Source organism: Leucopleurus acutus (assembly GCF_964270905.1).
Source record: "Leucopleurus acutus genome assembly, chromosome: 21".
Lineage (NCBI taxonomy): Eukaryota > Metazoa > Chordata > Mammalia > Artiodactyla > Delphinidae > Leucopleurus > Leucopleurus acutus.
Window position 1 is genome coordinate 34,499,709 of NC_139163.1, and position 16,121 is coordinate 34,515,829.

Below are 16,121 nucleotides of genomic sequence, written 5' to 3' on the forward strand. Positions count from 1 at the left end.
TCTCTTTTCTTCACATCCTTACCAACACTTTTTATTTCTTATCTTTTTTTTTTCTTTTTTTTTTTCTTGAGGTGTGCGGGCCTCTCACTGTTGTGGCCTCTCCCGTTGCGGAGCACAGGCTCCGGACGCGCAGGCTCAGCGGCCATGGCTCACAGGCCCAGCAGCTCCGCGGCATGTGGAATCTTCCCGGACCGGGGCACGAACCCGTGTACCCTGCATCAGCAGGCAGACTCTTAACCACTGTGCCACCAGGGAAGCCCTCAGAAGATTTTTTAAATTTCAGGGAAAAGATTGAAGACACATACTAGGGTATCTCACTACCAATAAAGATGGAGGGCAGGGGAGGGATGTAAATCTTAGTAGAGGTAAAATAGATAAGCTCTGGTTTTTATTTATTGTATCATGTTGGCAAGTACATCATTCCTTTGAGCCTGTTTTCTTGCTAATTATGTTAGGTAGCCAGATTAATTCTTTGATTCCTTTGACTTTTGCAGTTTTATATTCTATGATCCTCATTTTTTGTAAAGGCATACTCTAACTTAAATAAAAGCATTATAACGTCTATAGGAAGTATTTCCCACTGTGATCTAAGTACTTCTCTAACAATTTAAAGCTATTTTACTAAGTTAAAGAAAAAAGCCCATGCTTTTGGATTGTATACTTTTTTCTTTCATTGCATTTTAACAATAAATTTATACCTTTTAAACTATGGAGGAAATTAAGTCCCCTGAATTATTAAGGAAGAGAAAACTGTTAAAAGCCTAAAAAGTGTAAAATATGAAAAATGTTTTTAAAAAAGTGTAAAAAGGTGTAAATAAATGCCAATATAGAATATTTCCCAATTCATTTTTTTTTTTTTTTTTTTGCGGTACGCGGGCCTCTCACTATTGTGGCCTCTCCCATTGCAGAGCACAGGCTCCAGACACGCAGGCTCAGCGGCCATGGCTCACGGGCCCAGCCGCTCCGCGGCATGTGGGATCTTCCCAGACCGGGGCACGAACCCGCGTCCCCTGCATCGGCAGGCGGACTCTAAACCACTGCGCCACCAGGGAAGCCCCTCCCAATTCATTTTGTTAAGCCCACGTTACTACCCAAACCAGAGATAGCACAAGACAACTACAGACGAATATTGTTTATGAATATAGGTGCAAAAATACTAAAAAGCTGAATCTAGCAACTTTTAAAAAAGGATTATGCACCATGACCAAGTGGTATTTATTCCAGGAATGCAAGGTTGGTTCAGTATATAAAGGTCAGTTAATGTAATGCACTCTTACTAGATTAAAAGACAAAACCCACATGGAAATCTCAATTGACAGAGAAAAAACATTTGACAAAACTTGGCACCCTTTCATGATAGAAACCCTTGACAAACTGGGAGTAGAAGGGATCTTCCTTACGCTGATATATAGCGCATTTGTGAAAAACCCACAGCTAATATCATACTTAATGGTAAAAGACTGAAAGCTTTCTCTTAAGATCCAGAACAAGACAAGGATGTCTAGCTCTTACCACTTCCAGTCAACATTGTACTAGAGGGTCTGGCCAGTGCAGTTAGGCAAGAAAAAGAAATAAAAGACATCCAGATAAGAAAGAAAAAAAGTAAAATTATCTCTGTTCACAGACAACATGATCTTATATATAGGAAATCCTAAGGAATCCACAAAAAAGCTATTAGTACTAAATAGTAAGTTCGGCAACCAGTTGTATTTCTATATGCTAGCAGTGAATAATCTGAAAATGAAAAAAATTCTGCATATTATAGTATCAGAAAGAAAATACTTAGGTGAGTAAGTTTAACAAAAGTAATGTAAAACTTGTACATTTAAAACAAAAATATGTTAAAAGAAATTAAAGAAAATTAAATAAATGGAAAGACATCCTATAGTCATGGATCAAAAGACTTAATAGTACTATTGTTAGGATGCAGTGCTCTACAGATTCATCGTAGCCTCTCTGAACATTTCGGGTGTCTGGCAAGCTGATCCTAAAATTCATATGGAAAATGCCAGGGTCCCAGAGTAGCCAAAACAACCTGGAAAAGGAAGGACAAAGTAGGAGGACTCACACTTCCTGATTTTACTTCTGCAAAGCTACAGTAATCAAGATGGTGTTATACTTGCTACTAGCTCAAAGGAATAGAATTTAGAGTACAGGCATAAACCTTTACGTTTATGGTCAGTTGATTTTCTATGAAGGTATTAATGCAGTTCAGTGGGGGAAATAGTTTTTTTCAACAGTAGTGCTGGGACAGTGGATATCCACATGCAACAGAATGACGTTGGAGTTCCACTTTACCCCATATACAAGAGTTAATTCAAAATGGATCAAAGGTCTACATGTAATAGCTAACACTGTAAAACTCCTAAAAAAAAAAAGGAATAAATCTTTGTGACCTTGGATTAGACAATAATTTGTTGCATATGACACCAAAGACACAAGCAACAAAATAAAAGATGTTGGATTTTATTAAAATTTTTAAAAATTGTGCTTCAAAATAAACACCATCGGGCTTCCTGATGGCGCAGTGGTTGAGAGTCCGCCTGCTGATGCAGGGGACACGGGTTCGTGCCCCTGTCCGAGAAGATCACACATGCTGCGGAGCGGCTAGGCCCGTGAGCCATGGCCGCTTGGCCTGCGCGTCCAGAGCCTGTGCTCCGCAATGGGAGAGGCCACAACAGTGAGAGGCCCGTGTACCGCAAAACAAAAAAACAAGAAAACAAAACACCATCAACTAAGGGAAGAGACAACCCACAGAATGGGAGAAAATGTTTGCAAAGTATATATATGATAAGGAACTTCTGTCCAGAATATACAAAGGACTCTTACAACTCAATAATAAAAAGACAAGTAACCCAATTATAAAATGGGCAAAGGATTTGAATGGATATATCTCTGAAGAAGACATACAAATGGCCAACAAGCATGTGACAAGATGCTCAATATCATTAATCACTACCACAGTGATTAATGATATTGAGCAAAATCAGAACCACAGTGAGATAGCATTTCACATCTACTAAGACAGCTATAATAAAAAATATGGGCAGTACTAGAACCCTCAGACTTTGCTGGTAGGAATGTAAAATGGTGTAGTTGCTTTGGAAAACTGGCAGTTTTTCCAAACATTAAAGAGAGAGAGTTACCATGTGACCCAGAATCCACTCATAGATATATACCCAAGAGAACTGAAAATAAATGTAGACACAAAAACTTGTACACAAATGTTCATTATTTATAATAGCTAAAATGTGGAAATAACACAAATGTCCATCAGCAGATGAATGGAAAGAAACTGTGGTATATCCATACAATGGAATATTATTTGTCAATAAAAAGAAAAGAAGTTCTGATACATGGTACAGTGTGGATAAACCTTGAAAGCATTGTGCTAGGTGGAAAAAAAGACAAAAAATGCCACATATTGTGTGATTCTGTTGATATGAAGTAGAACACGTGAATCCATAGAGACAGAAGGTAGGTTGGTAGTTACCAGGGGCTGAGGAATGGTGGCTAATGGATTGGATATAGGTTTTATGGTGGTGGTAGGAGGTGATGAAAATGTTCTGGAATTAGGTTGCGGTGATGGTCACACAATTTTGTGAATATATTAAAGACAACTGAATCTTAAAAGTCCTATCACAGTCTTTATTGAAAAATTTAAAATGTCAGTGTGCCACAGGAAGAGGAATCTTTATTGCTTTTAACTGTCTTCCTTTTCAATATCAGGGTTTGAAAGTTGCTTCCTCCTCAGATTTCAAGCAAGCCACATCCTCTTACTTCTGTCTTGTGAAGGTACTATCAATACTACAATCACAGAGAAGTGCTTCTTGGATTCCATCAATACTGATTCAAATTTAATTTAAAAAATATATTTCAAATTATTTCAAAAATGAAATATGAAACTGAATACACTCTTAGATGTATTATTATTTATCAGATTTTCCACACTGTGGGATACTATACATTAACTTATGTTTCCAAGTTACCTCATTTTGTACATGCCTTGGAATCAAGTCTTTCATGTCATTTCATTGTATATATTCAGACAGTCATCAAACATTTCACTGCATAGGAAGGTAGTAGCTGGCAATGCTTTAAAAGCAATAACAAAAACAACAGGTGTCCTCTGTCATAAAGTTGTCCAAGTGAGGACCCTACATTTCCAGGGTAGATGAGGATATTCTCGATACAAAGTAACCAAAACCAAGTTCAGAAGGAAATTGGATCCTGGGGTGATAGAACTGTAACTGTTATCCATAAATCCTCAATTTAAAATTCTGTTATCAGAGTGTCTTCATTTTTCTCATTGACTGCCGTTTTAATAAGAAAAGGATGTAAATTTGATCCTACATAGTAAATATATGCTAATTGTTTTTACTGCTTCATATATTGGGGTTCTGCATATGATACCATTTAAATTTTATTCAGTTGGGATCCCAGAGATCTTTCTTAACATACTAAGTTTCCTATTCCATTTTGACTTCAGTCTCATTCCCCAGGGATGTTCTGAAAGCATTCCCCCCCACAACAGAAATCCAACAGTGAAGGGGAAGCTTCCAGCCAAAAAAATATTTACTGACTTTAAATAGATCATATCTTTTTTCTGAGGCTTCCATCTCAGAGATTGCACTGCACAGGTATTGTTGGCTGGATCGTAAGACTATTTGTTGTTGTGCCCAATATAAATACTTTAGTTGCTATTTCATGAGTGGCATTTGGAAAATGATACATATCCTTATTTTCATCTGTTCTTGCGTATGCAGCAACCGAGGTGCGTGTGTGGGACTTCATCAGAAGCAGGGTTGAATAGGGCGTGTGTCATTAGATCGTCTCTGTCTGTGCCAAAACCTTTGTGGGTACTCTCGTGTAAGCTAAGTGGAAGGGACCACCGGCAGGGTTATGAGAAGCAAGTGTTGCAGAGGTGGGGGCAGGAGACAGTGAAAGGATCCCATAAGGATGACTGAATGCCTGATGCGTATGGAGATTTATTAACACACATTGGAATCTGTTGTTCAGAACAAGTCATGTGTCCATTCTGTTCTCTTTGTAGGTGATCATGGAGGAAGCACTTTACTCCCCCCGAATGTCACAAATGAATTTCCAGAATATGGGACCATGGAGGAAAGTGGAGAAGGCCTAAGAGCCTCTCTCGAGTTCGATGCCGAGTCTCTGCCGTGCTGCCCTCAGGTGCAGCAGAGGGTCCAGTCTCTCGCTGGCCATCCCTCTGGGCTTCTCAGTGTTACCGGAGGACCAAAAGATGTCAGAGAGGTCCCCTCTCAGAGTCATCTCAAGGAACAGAGTTTACAACCCATTGACTCTTTGATTTCAGCTCTGAAAGCCACAGAAGCCAGAATAGTTTCAGGAACATTGCAGGCTACAAAGGTACTGGATGGAGATGCGGTTTCTACTTTTTTAGTTCAGCAGGTGGAACAAGAGCCAGACCCTGCCAGTCATAAAACACAGAGAGCCAACACACTGTTCCCTGCTGGCCGAGAAAAGTCACCCGATATACCTCTTTCAGCTGAAGTTACGACTGAGGAAAGTTTTTATTTGAGCATCCAGGAGGACCTGACTGCACTATTAACTGGAGAAACTCAAGCAGAGCTTTCCCTAAGAGCTAATAATGGGAGAAAGGGGGCTGTCCATGTGCAGGAGCCAGCTTGTCCAGCATCCTCCGTGGGGAGCCCCGTGACCCACAGCTCAGTGGGAAGTGCTGGTTTATTGAGAGAGAGGAGATCTGATCAGGGGAGAGAGCACCCAGAGCAATGTGGTCGAGGCAGCTCCTCAGGACGCCCAGGCCAGGTCAAACATGTGGAATTTCAAGGGGTGGAAATATTGTGGACAGGAGGGGAGAAAAGAGGGACATGGCAACCTGTGGATTTTCAGACATCATTGGAAAGGACAACCCCTCCTGAAAGCAAAGAGTTTTCTAAAGTGCCAAGCCATCTCATCTCATCTGCTGGTTTGTGTGATTCAGCTGGTTTAACTGAGAGTGTTTGGGATGACACCTGGAGAGCTCCTTCAGAGAGGCTGGCCACTGGCTCAGGGCCATTTCTGCCTGAGCCTCTTCATGAGAGTGGAGAGGATGAAGTCTTCCTAAGGGAAAACAAGGAACATCTTGAGACGAAACCTGAATTGGAGAGAGACAGGGAAAGGTGAGCTCGCATAGTATCCTGCTGTCTGTGATGCCAGTGAGAACTCGATTCACAATATCCTGGGTCCTTGTTTACCACAGAATGGAAGAGAAGTGACTGTAAGCTATGTTGCTTCTAAGGTTCCGAGATGTTAAAGTGGTCTTGTTATAAAGTTGTCCATATGGGGAGACTGTGAACTCTAAACTAGGTGAATCCATTTCTGGTGTTTTATTGTATTTGACAGGTTGCAACTTCTCCAACATCAAGGTAACTAAATACCCCACGATTATCTTTAACAATGTGGAAAGGTTTGAACTCTTTTTGACATCCTGTAGTCATTACATCCTAACTCAGGCATTTCTTCTGGGTGCAGCACCGTTGCTTGCATACAGCCTTATACATGTAGGAACACAGAGGCTGGCTCAGTTTTCTAGATTGAAAGAGATCAGGAGGTCAGAATTCAGTTCTTCCATGGCACTCACATGGGTCTCCCTTCTCACAAGCAGCATGTTTTGATTACAGCCCTGATGAGTAAACTTGGCACCATATGGTATTTCCTGGTCTCTCCCTACATTTCTGGCATCCATACCAGCTGAGAGACTGGAAAAATGGAAGCCATACCCGTCTGTCTTCACTTCCTTTGCTTGTAGTCTGACTGTAGAGTGTTCCTCTTGGCAAAGTCATTTCAAATGTGTGCCGTCTTGTCAGTCCTCCACCTGTGGTAGTTCACATGGGAAAACATCTGTGTCATGCCTGAAGGGTTTTATTTGTTTGGTGTAAGGAGATGCCGTTTTCTCCACAGTTAACTAACAGATCCACGAAGAGATGCTCCTTTAGGATGGCTGTCAGGACTCCTCTCCCTCCCGTCCCCATCCCCCCTACACAGAAAATCTCCAGACTCCCCTCAAAAGGAGCCCTGATATGTGGCACATGGCTCGGTAATTATATTCCCACTGGGGTATGCACTTCTGTGCCTGTGCAGATTATTAATTCATTCCTCCTTTCCTCCCGCCCTCCTTCCCTTCCTGTCCTTTCACAAATGTTTTTCAGTTGTCTGCTCTGTCCTTGATACGGCTAGAGATGCTGGGCATAAAGGAATGTTCAAAATAGACATGGCCCTGGGAATTCCCTGGTGGTCCAGTGGTTAGGACTCTGTGCTTCTGCTGCAGGGGGCATGGGTTCCATTCTTGGTTGGGAAACTAAGATCATGCAAACTGTGCGGCGAGGGCAAAAAAAAAAAAAAAAAAAACAGTGGAAAATAGACATGGCCTGAGGTCACTGACCTCATGGAATTTACTTCTGAAGATCAACACATTAATAATGCTGGGACCTCTAATTGTGCTGGGTTCCGTAAAGGAGAAGAAGGGAGACATACTAGAAAGAATAGTTTTGTTTTGTTTTGAAGTTTTTTTTGACGTGGACCATTTTTAATGTCTTTATTGAATTTGTTACAGTATTGCTTCTGCTTCACCTTTTGGCCCTTTGGCCCCGAGGCGAGGCACGTGGGATCCCAGCTGCCCAGCCAGGGTTCAGACCCTCACCCCGGCATTGGAAGGCGAAGTCCCAACCACTGGACCGCTAGGGAGGTCCCTAGAAAGAATAGTCTGAATGCAGGAGAGAGGCTGATTCGGTTGATGGCTTGGGGAAGGCCTTTCTGTGGAAGTGATAGTTATGCTGAGACTTCAGGAATGAATACGTGTTTGCCCAGCAGAGAATGGGGAGGAGGATATTCCAGGCAGAGGGAACCACCTGGGCAAAGGAGGACTGCTTGTCGCTAATGGAGCATGCTTCCTGGTCACTGCGAAGCAGAAGCCTCCAGGTGCCTTTTAAGATGTGACCCTCAGTCCGCCCTCCGCCCCCCTCCCCGTGTGGCTGGAGCCTGGGGGCTGGGGGAGGGTGGGAAGTAGGTGAGCAGAGGTAGGGAGGGGCCTCATCCTGAGCTTCCTGTTTCACTGCAAGTGCCCTGAGGAGCCAGTTAGAGGTAGAACCCAGAATAGTACTTGGTGTGGGGTAGACCTTCAGTAATTTAAAAACAGCAGAGACAACTGTACTGTTGAATGTGAATCCTGGTAATACCTAGAAATGTGGGTTACCTACCAGGTAGTTTTATTCCTATTTCTGTTTTGTTCCTGAGGCTCAGCTAGTAATTGGCACATCCAGATTCAGCTCCACGTTTTTCTGTCTCTTGTCTTCTTTCTCTTACTGAGTTTTAAAATTTTATTTAGTTATTCTAATGTTCATTTTTAATATTTGAAGAACATGCTGCATATTAATTAATTAACGCCCCAGGTATATTAACTTGTACGTTTTTTGTAGGTTGTCACTGTTTTGGTTAGCCCTGTAGTAAACACGTTTGTTGGCTCTTATTTATTTATTTTTTCTTTTAAAAGGTCGTTTACTGGCTGGCTGTTTCTGGACCTGAACTCTCTGCAGTGCTGTCTTATTGTCACCAGGGGACAGCCCTTGGATTATAGAATATTTATCTTCTTGAGGGCATTTGGTCTTATTTAAATCAGAAAATATTAACAGACTGATGAAAATTTAGTGTATTTTTAGTCCATTAAGTTTACACAATATATTTATCTTCTAACAGGTCATTTACCTGTTAATGACCTCTTTCTGTTAAAATTAAGAATGATAGTAGCTGTTAATTTGGATTTGTGGAGTTTAGTTGGCTAGATGAAAATTCATTATTTTAACATTTTATTGAAATATTCTTTGGACCTGATTCACATATTAGGAAATAGTTCAAAACTATATTAAATTATGTAGAGGGTAGCATAGCGTATGTATGCTAAAGAGTTCTTTCAGCCTGAATATGTTTCTATGAAATCTTCCTTCCCAAATGTATTGACATAAGCCCACTGAATACAAGTGTTAGCTCTATAGAATGTTCCCTTTTTTATATGGTTGGAGGGGAAAAAATAACCTGATATTGAAATTCGTCTGTTTTATGTGCTTTCCAGGATTCTTGAGCAAGAGGAGCACTTTCGGGCCAGAGATGATGATATCCTTGGGTCTGGTTGTGCAGAGGACTCCACTGATGTGTACAGCTCCCAGTTTGAAACCATTTTGGACAACACTTCTTTATACTACAGTGCTGAGTCCTTGGAGACTTTATATTCAGAGCCTGATAGCTATTTTAGCTTTGAAGTGCCCCTCACTCCAATGATACAACAGCGCATTAAAGAAGGTGGTCAGTTCCTGGAGAGGACATCAATGGGAGGACAGCAGGACGTCCTGAGCATCTCTGCAGATGGTGGAATAGTGATGGGCTATTCTGGTGGGATCACCAATGGGCTGAGTGGCTCCAGTAACTCCACCTACGCGAAAGGCACCCCAGAGATTGCTTTCTGGGGAAGGTACTGGTCCCATTCTCTTAATTTTGTGCTGGTGGTTTTTGTAGCAGTTTTTCTTTGGGAAATCTGAGTGTGGAACATATTTGAAAAGCATTTGGCTGGTTTCTGTGGATATAAGTGAATGATGTGAGTGAAAAGTAATTTGGGTTTTGGGGGCAGGTAGAGTACAATTTAGTGGTTTGCCAAATTGGCAACCTGTGGACATTCTATTTGGCAGTATTTCTTGTATTACCATATGTAAATTGGATCCTGAACAAATACTTGTGGGTGATGAGTATGTATTAGGTCCCATGATGCAGCTTTGGTAGCAGTGGCCTGGTGCTGGGAAAAGGACACTGGGAGATCTTGGCTTTCATTCTGCCACTGGCATTGGTTGATTACTTGGGGCAGGTTGTTTGATTAGGCCAGAGACTCCTTGATTGTAAGTAGAGGGTGTTGGATTAGATGGTCACTATAATCTCTCTTGGCTGTTTGCCCTGTGAGGTCCCATTCTGCTGCAAAGTCTTCATGTTCCTGAGATGGTGGGGGAGGATCTAATTATATGGGTGCTTGGTAGAGCTGATTCCTTGGTCAACGCCATAAATACTTATTTTCTCTCTCTACTTTAGGATTTCTCCCTAGAACACAGAATCACAAATTATGTAGGTTTTATGTGCTGTACCTGTCATTTAGTGATTCCCTGTCTCTTTACGGATTATCCAGCATTTCATCTCTTGTCATTCATCATTCTAGGGTCATTTACCTGTCCTTCAGCATCTCCATAAGTGGGAAGAGAATGCTAAACTTCTTAATCATTTTATGAATTTAGTTTTAATATGTTTTTCCTGAATTAAAATGTGTCAATTCACATGTTTGGGGAGGTACAGGGGAGGTTAAATGGGGATAAACTATTTTAAAGTTGTATGAAAAAATGTCAGTGTTTTTTTTTTTTTAAAGTCAGTATACATATTACAGAATTCTTTTTTTTTTCAATATATAAATTTATTTATTTATTTTTGGCTGCGTCGGGTCTTCGTTGCTGCGTGCAGGTTTTCTCTAGTTGCGGCGAGCAGGGGCTACTCTTCTTTGTGGTGCACGTTCTTCTCATTGAGGTGGCCTCTCCTGTTGCGGAGCATGGGCTCTAGGCACGTGGGCTCAGTAGTTGTGGCGCGTGGGCTCAGTAATTGTGGCATGTGGGCTCAGTAGTTGTGGCTCGCAGGCTCTAGAGCCGCGGGCTCAGTAGTTGTGGCGCACGGGCTTAGTTGCTCCGCGGCATGTGGGATTTTCCCAGACCAGGGCTCGAACCCATGTACCCTGCATTGGCAGGCAGATTCTTAACCACTGCGCCACCAGGGAAGTCCCCATATTACAGATTTCTAATGAGCCTGTTTTTATGATCAGTCTGTTCTATGTTAAGTGTTTCCTATAAGCAGTTTATAGGTTTATAGTTCATTGGCTGAGCACATTCAAGACTGGCACATGGTAACGTTGCAGCTATGCATTTCCATGTGAAATAGACCATGGATGTTGGTTGTCTTCTTGGGTCACACAACTCTCAGAAGCAGAAGACTTTGGTCTGAATTTCTTGGACAAGCCACTTATTCTTTCTGAAACCCCCTTTGTTTATTTGCATAGTAGGGTTAATGATAGTTAGTATGCTGTGTGGCCATGTGATTTAAAGAGTTAATATAGATTAAAGCACCTAGCACAGTACCTGGTACCAAGTAGAAGCTGGAGCAAATGTGTGAATCAGAACTGGCTGATAAACCCTCATTTATACCCGATCTCTAAGAGGTGGTATCCCTGAAGGAAGGGGGGCATCCCTGAGAAGGGGGTGTTTCTAGAAGGGGCCAGAGAGAGGGGTGTCTCTGAGGGGACATCCTTGAGAGGGGGTGTCCCTGGGTGGATGGTGCTACTTTAGTCGTTTAGTTTCACCATCATCTCGAGGAACTGTAAGTTGTGGTAAAATGCAGATAATTTCATTGAAATTCCAATCCAACTTTCTGGAGTGAGTTGAAGTTGTTGGGGACCCGAGGTGTTTTTGGCTGAGAGGCTTTGCTGCAGAAGCCACAGGGAGGGTAAGTAAGTAAAGACAAGAAGTAAACATCAGCACGTCAGAACAGGAAGGTGAAAGGTTTATCAAAGGTGCAGTTTGCACACTCAGAATAGGAAGCAGCCATCATTGGGGCCAGTGTGAGTGCCAGTCATTAGTAGGGCAGAGCTGGGTAGTTAAGAGAGAGTATTGGGGTAGGTTATAGTATTTTAGCATCTCAGATGTGGACAGTGGTATACTTCAGGCCAACTTGAGATAAGGTTTCAGCTGTGTTACCCGCATTGTCAAACCATGAGATCTTGCCCAGCCATGAGACCGAATTCCAGTACTGAATGAGAAGCATGTTAGAGATGGGCTCTGGCACTGTCCACATGATTCCTGACCAGTGGTCATTCACCCTTCCTTGAGCACTGCTAGTGATGTGGACAGACCAGCTTGGCAAGGGCACGCCATTTGTGTTCTTGGACTTGGCATAAGATAATAAGCAGTTACAGGTGGAGGAGGTTTTTTGTTTGGTGATTCACGGTTAAAAATTAGGATGGGTTCAATCATTCTAAGAAATTTTAGGGAATCGGGAATAATTTTCATATTTTTCTCTACCTTCTCTGCCTTCTTAGTGCTTTGGAGAAGTTGTAGCACCAGAGGAATCGTGGGTTGAAGAATAATGATATTTTCCAGCTTAAAGGGGGTCTTAGGTAACGCTGTTTTACAGTAAAGAATCTGAGCCCCAGTTGGGTGGGATAGAATTACCTGGTGACAGATCTTGCACCAGAATTCAAATTGCGTGACTCCTAGACCAGGTACATTGACTGTTCTAGGCTGCCTGGTTTCATATTTGTATTCTTTCTTTTGATCTAATTCCTCTCATGCCATATACTCATGGAACCGTAAGTCTGAGTTGGTAATTGTAGAGCTGGTGGTTGGTGATGGTGTATGTGTTAAATTTTAGAAAAAAATTTCCAAATTGTTATCTAAAAAAAAAAAAAAATGGTTCTGAAGAACCTGGGGCAGGAGAGGAATAAAGACGCAGACGTAGAGAATGGGCTTGAGGACACGGGGAGGGGGAAGGGTAAGCTGGGGCGAAGTGTGAGTGGCGTGGACATATATACGCTACCAAATGTAAAACAGATAGCTAGTGGGAAGCAGCTGCATAGCACAGGGAGATCAGCTCTGTGCTTTGTGACCACCTAGAGGGGTGGGATAGGGAGGGCGGGAGGGAGATGTAAGAGGGAAGAGATATGGGGATATATGTATACGTATAGCTGATTCACTTTGTTATATAAAGCAGCAACTAACACAACATTGTAAAGCAATTATACTCCAGTAAAGATGTTAAAAAAAAGAGAAAAAATTCCCAAATTGTTAATAAACCTGCCTCCATAAATTTTTTAATGTAATCAATGATCAGGCTTTTAAAAATTTCTTCTGCATTAAAACATCCCTCTGCAGAGGTAAGGAGTAGATACTGAGGTACTGAGTCTGTTAAGGAAGTCCAGACTAGGATGCTGACTGCACAACTGTCACCCCGATTGACTCCCTTCTGTTAGGCACTCAAGGCCAAAGTGTTAGGCTTCAAGGAGAAAAAAATTCATTTATTAATAAATGTTGTGATAAAGCAAAAGTGATAAATAAAACAAGTGCACGTGCTTAGCATTCCACCTCTACTCACTGGTCTCTCCTGTTTCCTTGGCAGTGGACTGGGGGGTCTGACTGTGTTGGATAAAGTGAACTCTGAGGAAAGCACAAAGGAAAGGGAATGATAAGACTAATCTGCGCTGATAATGCTGCTTTGATTCTAGCTGGACTTGAACCAAGAAAATTAAGCCCATTCCTATTGAGGTACTGCTTTTGATGTATAAAGTGTTAGACAGTATTATAAGATCATTTTAGGTTGTCTCTAAACACCATCTTATGTCCTATGCATCATATGTATTCCATAGATTTTCTTTCTTTAGTAAAGACATGGTGCTTAATTCGCATAATAAGCTAAGAGAAAGGAACATTAATGTTCTGATTTTCCAGGTAAGGAAACTGAGGCTCAGAGCAGTTGAGTAACTTGCTCAAAGTCACACAAATGGTAAGTGCCACACCCAGTATTTGAACCCAGGCAGTCAGGCTCCAGAGACCATTTACTTTTGATCTCAAAACAAAAATATTTTTGCTTGACATTGCCTAGGTATATTTTTAAATACTTTTCTATATCAGTATATGCTTTTACATCATTAAAGATTATTTCAGTGGCGGTATCTGACAGTGATTTCTTTTGAACACAGGAGGACACTGTTCTCAATTGTGTTGCTTCCTGTAAGAAAGGTGGAGTGGTTGGGGAGGGTGACGAGGACCTGTGGCACTTCAACACACCTTAGTTCCCTCTCAGGAACACCTCCCAGGCCTGGATTTAGCCAGGCTTTGTGGCCAGAGCGGGACTGAGCTCCGCTTAAGTCAAAGAAGAAAATACTTCAAATCTGTAATATTCTAGAATAGGGTTGGAAAGGACATTTGTAGAGAGTATGTGTGCTGACTCTGTCTTTTAAAGGGTTATGTACCTTTGCAGTATCAAATAGATCGCTCATTATAAGCTGAAAACACCTCTTAAGATCCTGGAGTCAATTTGGCAGGAATAGTTAATTCTCTCAGATGCTCTGAACACTGATGTTGACCAGAGAGCTGCATGCCAATGCGGAAATAGCGCACCCTGTGAATGTAACACAATAGTTTAATGAAGGAGCAAAGAGTAGCATCCCCTCCCTTTGTGGTCCAGCTACAGAGCACTCAGGCTAGCTAGCGGGTTCAGTGGTGCTGTGTGGAATCCAGTCACGTGGCTCCAAAATTAGAAAGGATAATTAGAGACTTACAGATACCCAGGGCCAATGGGTTCCTTTATGTCTGGGTGCTTCTCCCTCTCCGGCCCATCAGCTGAAGACTGCAGCTCCAGTCAGTAAGTCCTGACCTGAAGCCTGCAGGGCACAAATGTGGTCACTGTGACCATTAGCAGGGCTGAATGTTGTTTATTTCTATGGAGCTTGGGTTTGGACAGATGGGAAAAGGGACAGCAAATACAGCCATATGGCAGGGATTTCTCTTTTGATTCTCTGAAATACACACAACTGCCTTTTAAGATTACATTTTTGGTGTAACAGATATATATACTCCAGGTCTCGGCTTCCCAGTTTTTCTTTCGGAGAGCGCTCAGGATCCCGAGGAGCCCCGCAGAGGGGGTGGATTACGTCTGTGTGCAGCTCTTATGCCTGGGGAGTGCTCCGCTCAGTTGGGTCCACTCCAGCTGGTAGTTGCCGGTTTTCTGCCTTCTCACCTTTCTCAAATGAAGTGCAGACATTGGAAGTATCTTTTTTTTCTTCCTGTTTTTCTTTTTCTTTAGTGTCTTTCTGTCTAGGAAAAGTCACATGAAACAAGATTAGTACTTAGAGAAATTTGTTGAAGTGCGATTTCAAATACATTTTGACATCCCAACTTAAAACCTGCAGGTATTTAATTAATTAACTAATTAATTAATTATTATTTTTGGCCGTGCCACGCAGCTTGTGGTGTCTTAGTTCCCCAACCCGGGATTGAACCTGGGCCCCGGCAGTGAGAGTGCCGAGTCCTAACCACTGGACCGCCAGGGAATTCCCTGCAGGTATTTTAGTATAATGTAAAATATTAAAATCATGTGACATTAGTTAAGCTGGTGACAGGAAAAGACCTTGATCTTGTGAACTTGTTTGGGGGGATCTGGCTGACCTCCTCTGTCCTCCAGGTGGGGAGCTCCTGCCTCTCAGGTTCATTCCTGCTGCTCTGGTGATCTCTTCAGGCCTTTTCTCTCATGTTTTAAAACTTGTTCTGTAGAAGATAGGTTCTTATTTTTCTCTTTCTAGCTTTCTGAAGCAGTTGTGATGATGATTTTTTTTTTCTCTTAACTGTAAAGGAGCCCCTGCTCATTGCTGAGGGCAGGGGCTCTCCTAGCTTCAGAGCTGGTCATATCTGGGTTCAGATCCTGCCTCAGGTACTTACTGGGGGTGTGATCTTGAGTAAGTTACAGAAAACCTGGGAACCTTTCCAAGTGTAAAATGGAATGAATAACACCTATTCAAAAGCAAATGAGATTAAGTGAAAAAAAATCAAGAATAGAAAATCAAGTGGTTTCACAATGCCTAGCATGTAGTAGGAGATAACTGTAAACTAATGATAATACGAACAGCAGTGGTAACCTGGAGAAGAGTTGTTATGCCAGTCTACCGCCTGCTCAGGCCCTGGGTCAGCCTCTGAGCTGTCTGAAACACCTGGTACTGGATGTCCTGAATAAAATTCAATGTACTGTGGTGGGGTGGCATAAATATGGGGATTTGGGATCAGAAGACAGGAGGTCAGATCATCCTCTCTACTGGCTGCTTGGTCCAGGGTAGGTTATTTCACTTCTAGGAACCTCCCATTCCTTACTGGTAAAATGGAAATAACCTTATCACCCAGTTTACAGTTCTGTTGTAAGAATTTGCTAAGTTCTAGTTTGTGGATATTCATTTTTATCATGAGTTTTGCAGTAGTCTGAGTAATAGTCTAAGGAATATAAGAAAATAAATAAGAAAAAGCCTGATA

The 16,121-nt window shown here is 42.0% G+C and overlaps 1 protein-coding gene across 5 annotated transcripts in view; it reads left to right on the forward strand.

Moving 5' to 3' along the window:
* PSD3 (pleckstrin and Sec7 domain containing 3) overlaps nucleotides 1-16,121 on the forward strand; it is a gene marked incomplete at its 5' end in the record, with an annotated part of 582,691 nt that overhangs the window by 181,933 nt on the left and 384,637 nt on the right. For all 5 annotated transcript variants that reach the window (XM_082863887.1, XM_082863881.1, XM_082863882.1 and 2 more), the window contains 2 exons: nucleotides 5,054-6,158; nucleotides 9,104-9,499. In XM_082863887.1, coding sequence (XP_082720013.1) covers nucleotides 5,054-6,158; nucleotides 9,104-9,499 — 1,501 coding nt within the window. The remainder of the gene's footprint in view (nucleotides 1-5,053; nucleotides 6,159-9,103; nucleotides 9,500-16,121) is intronic.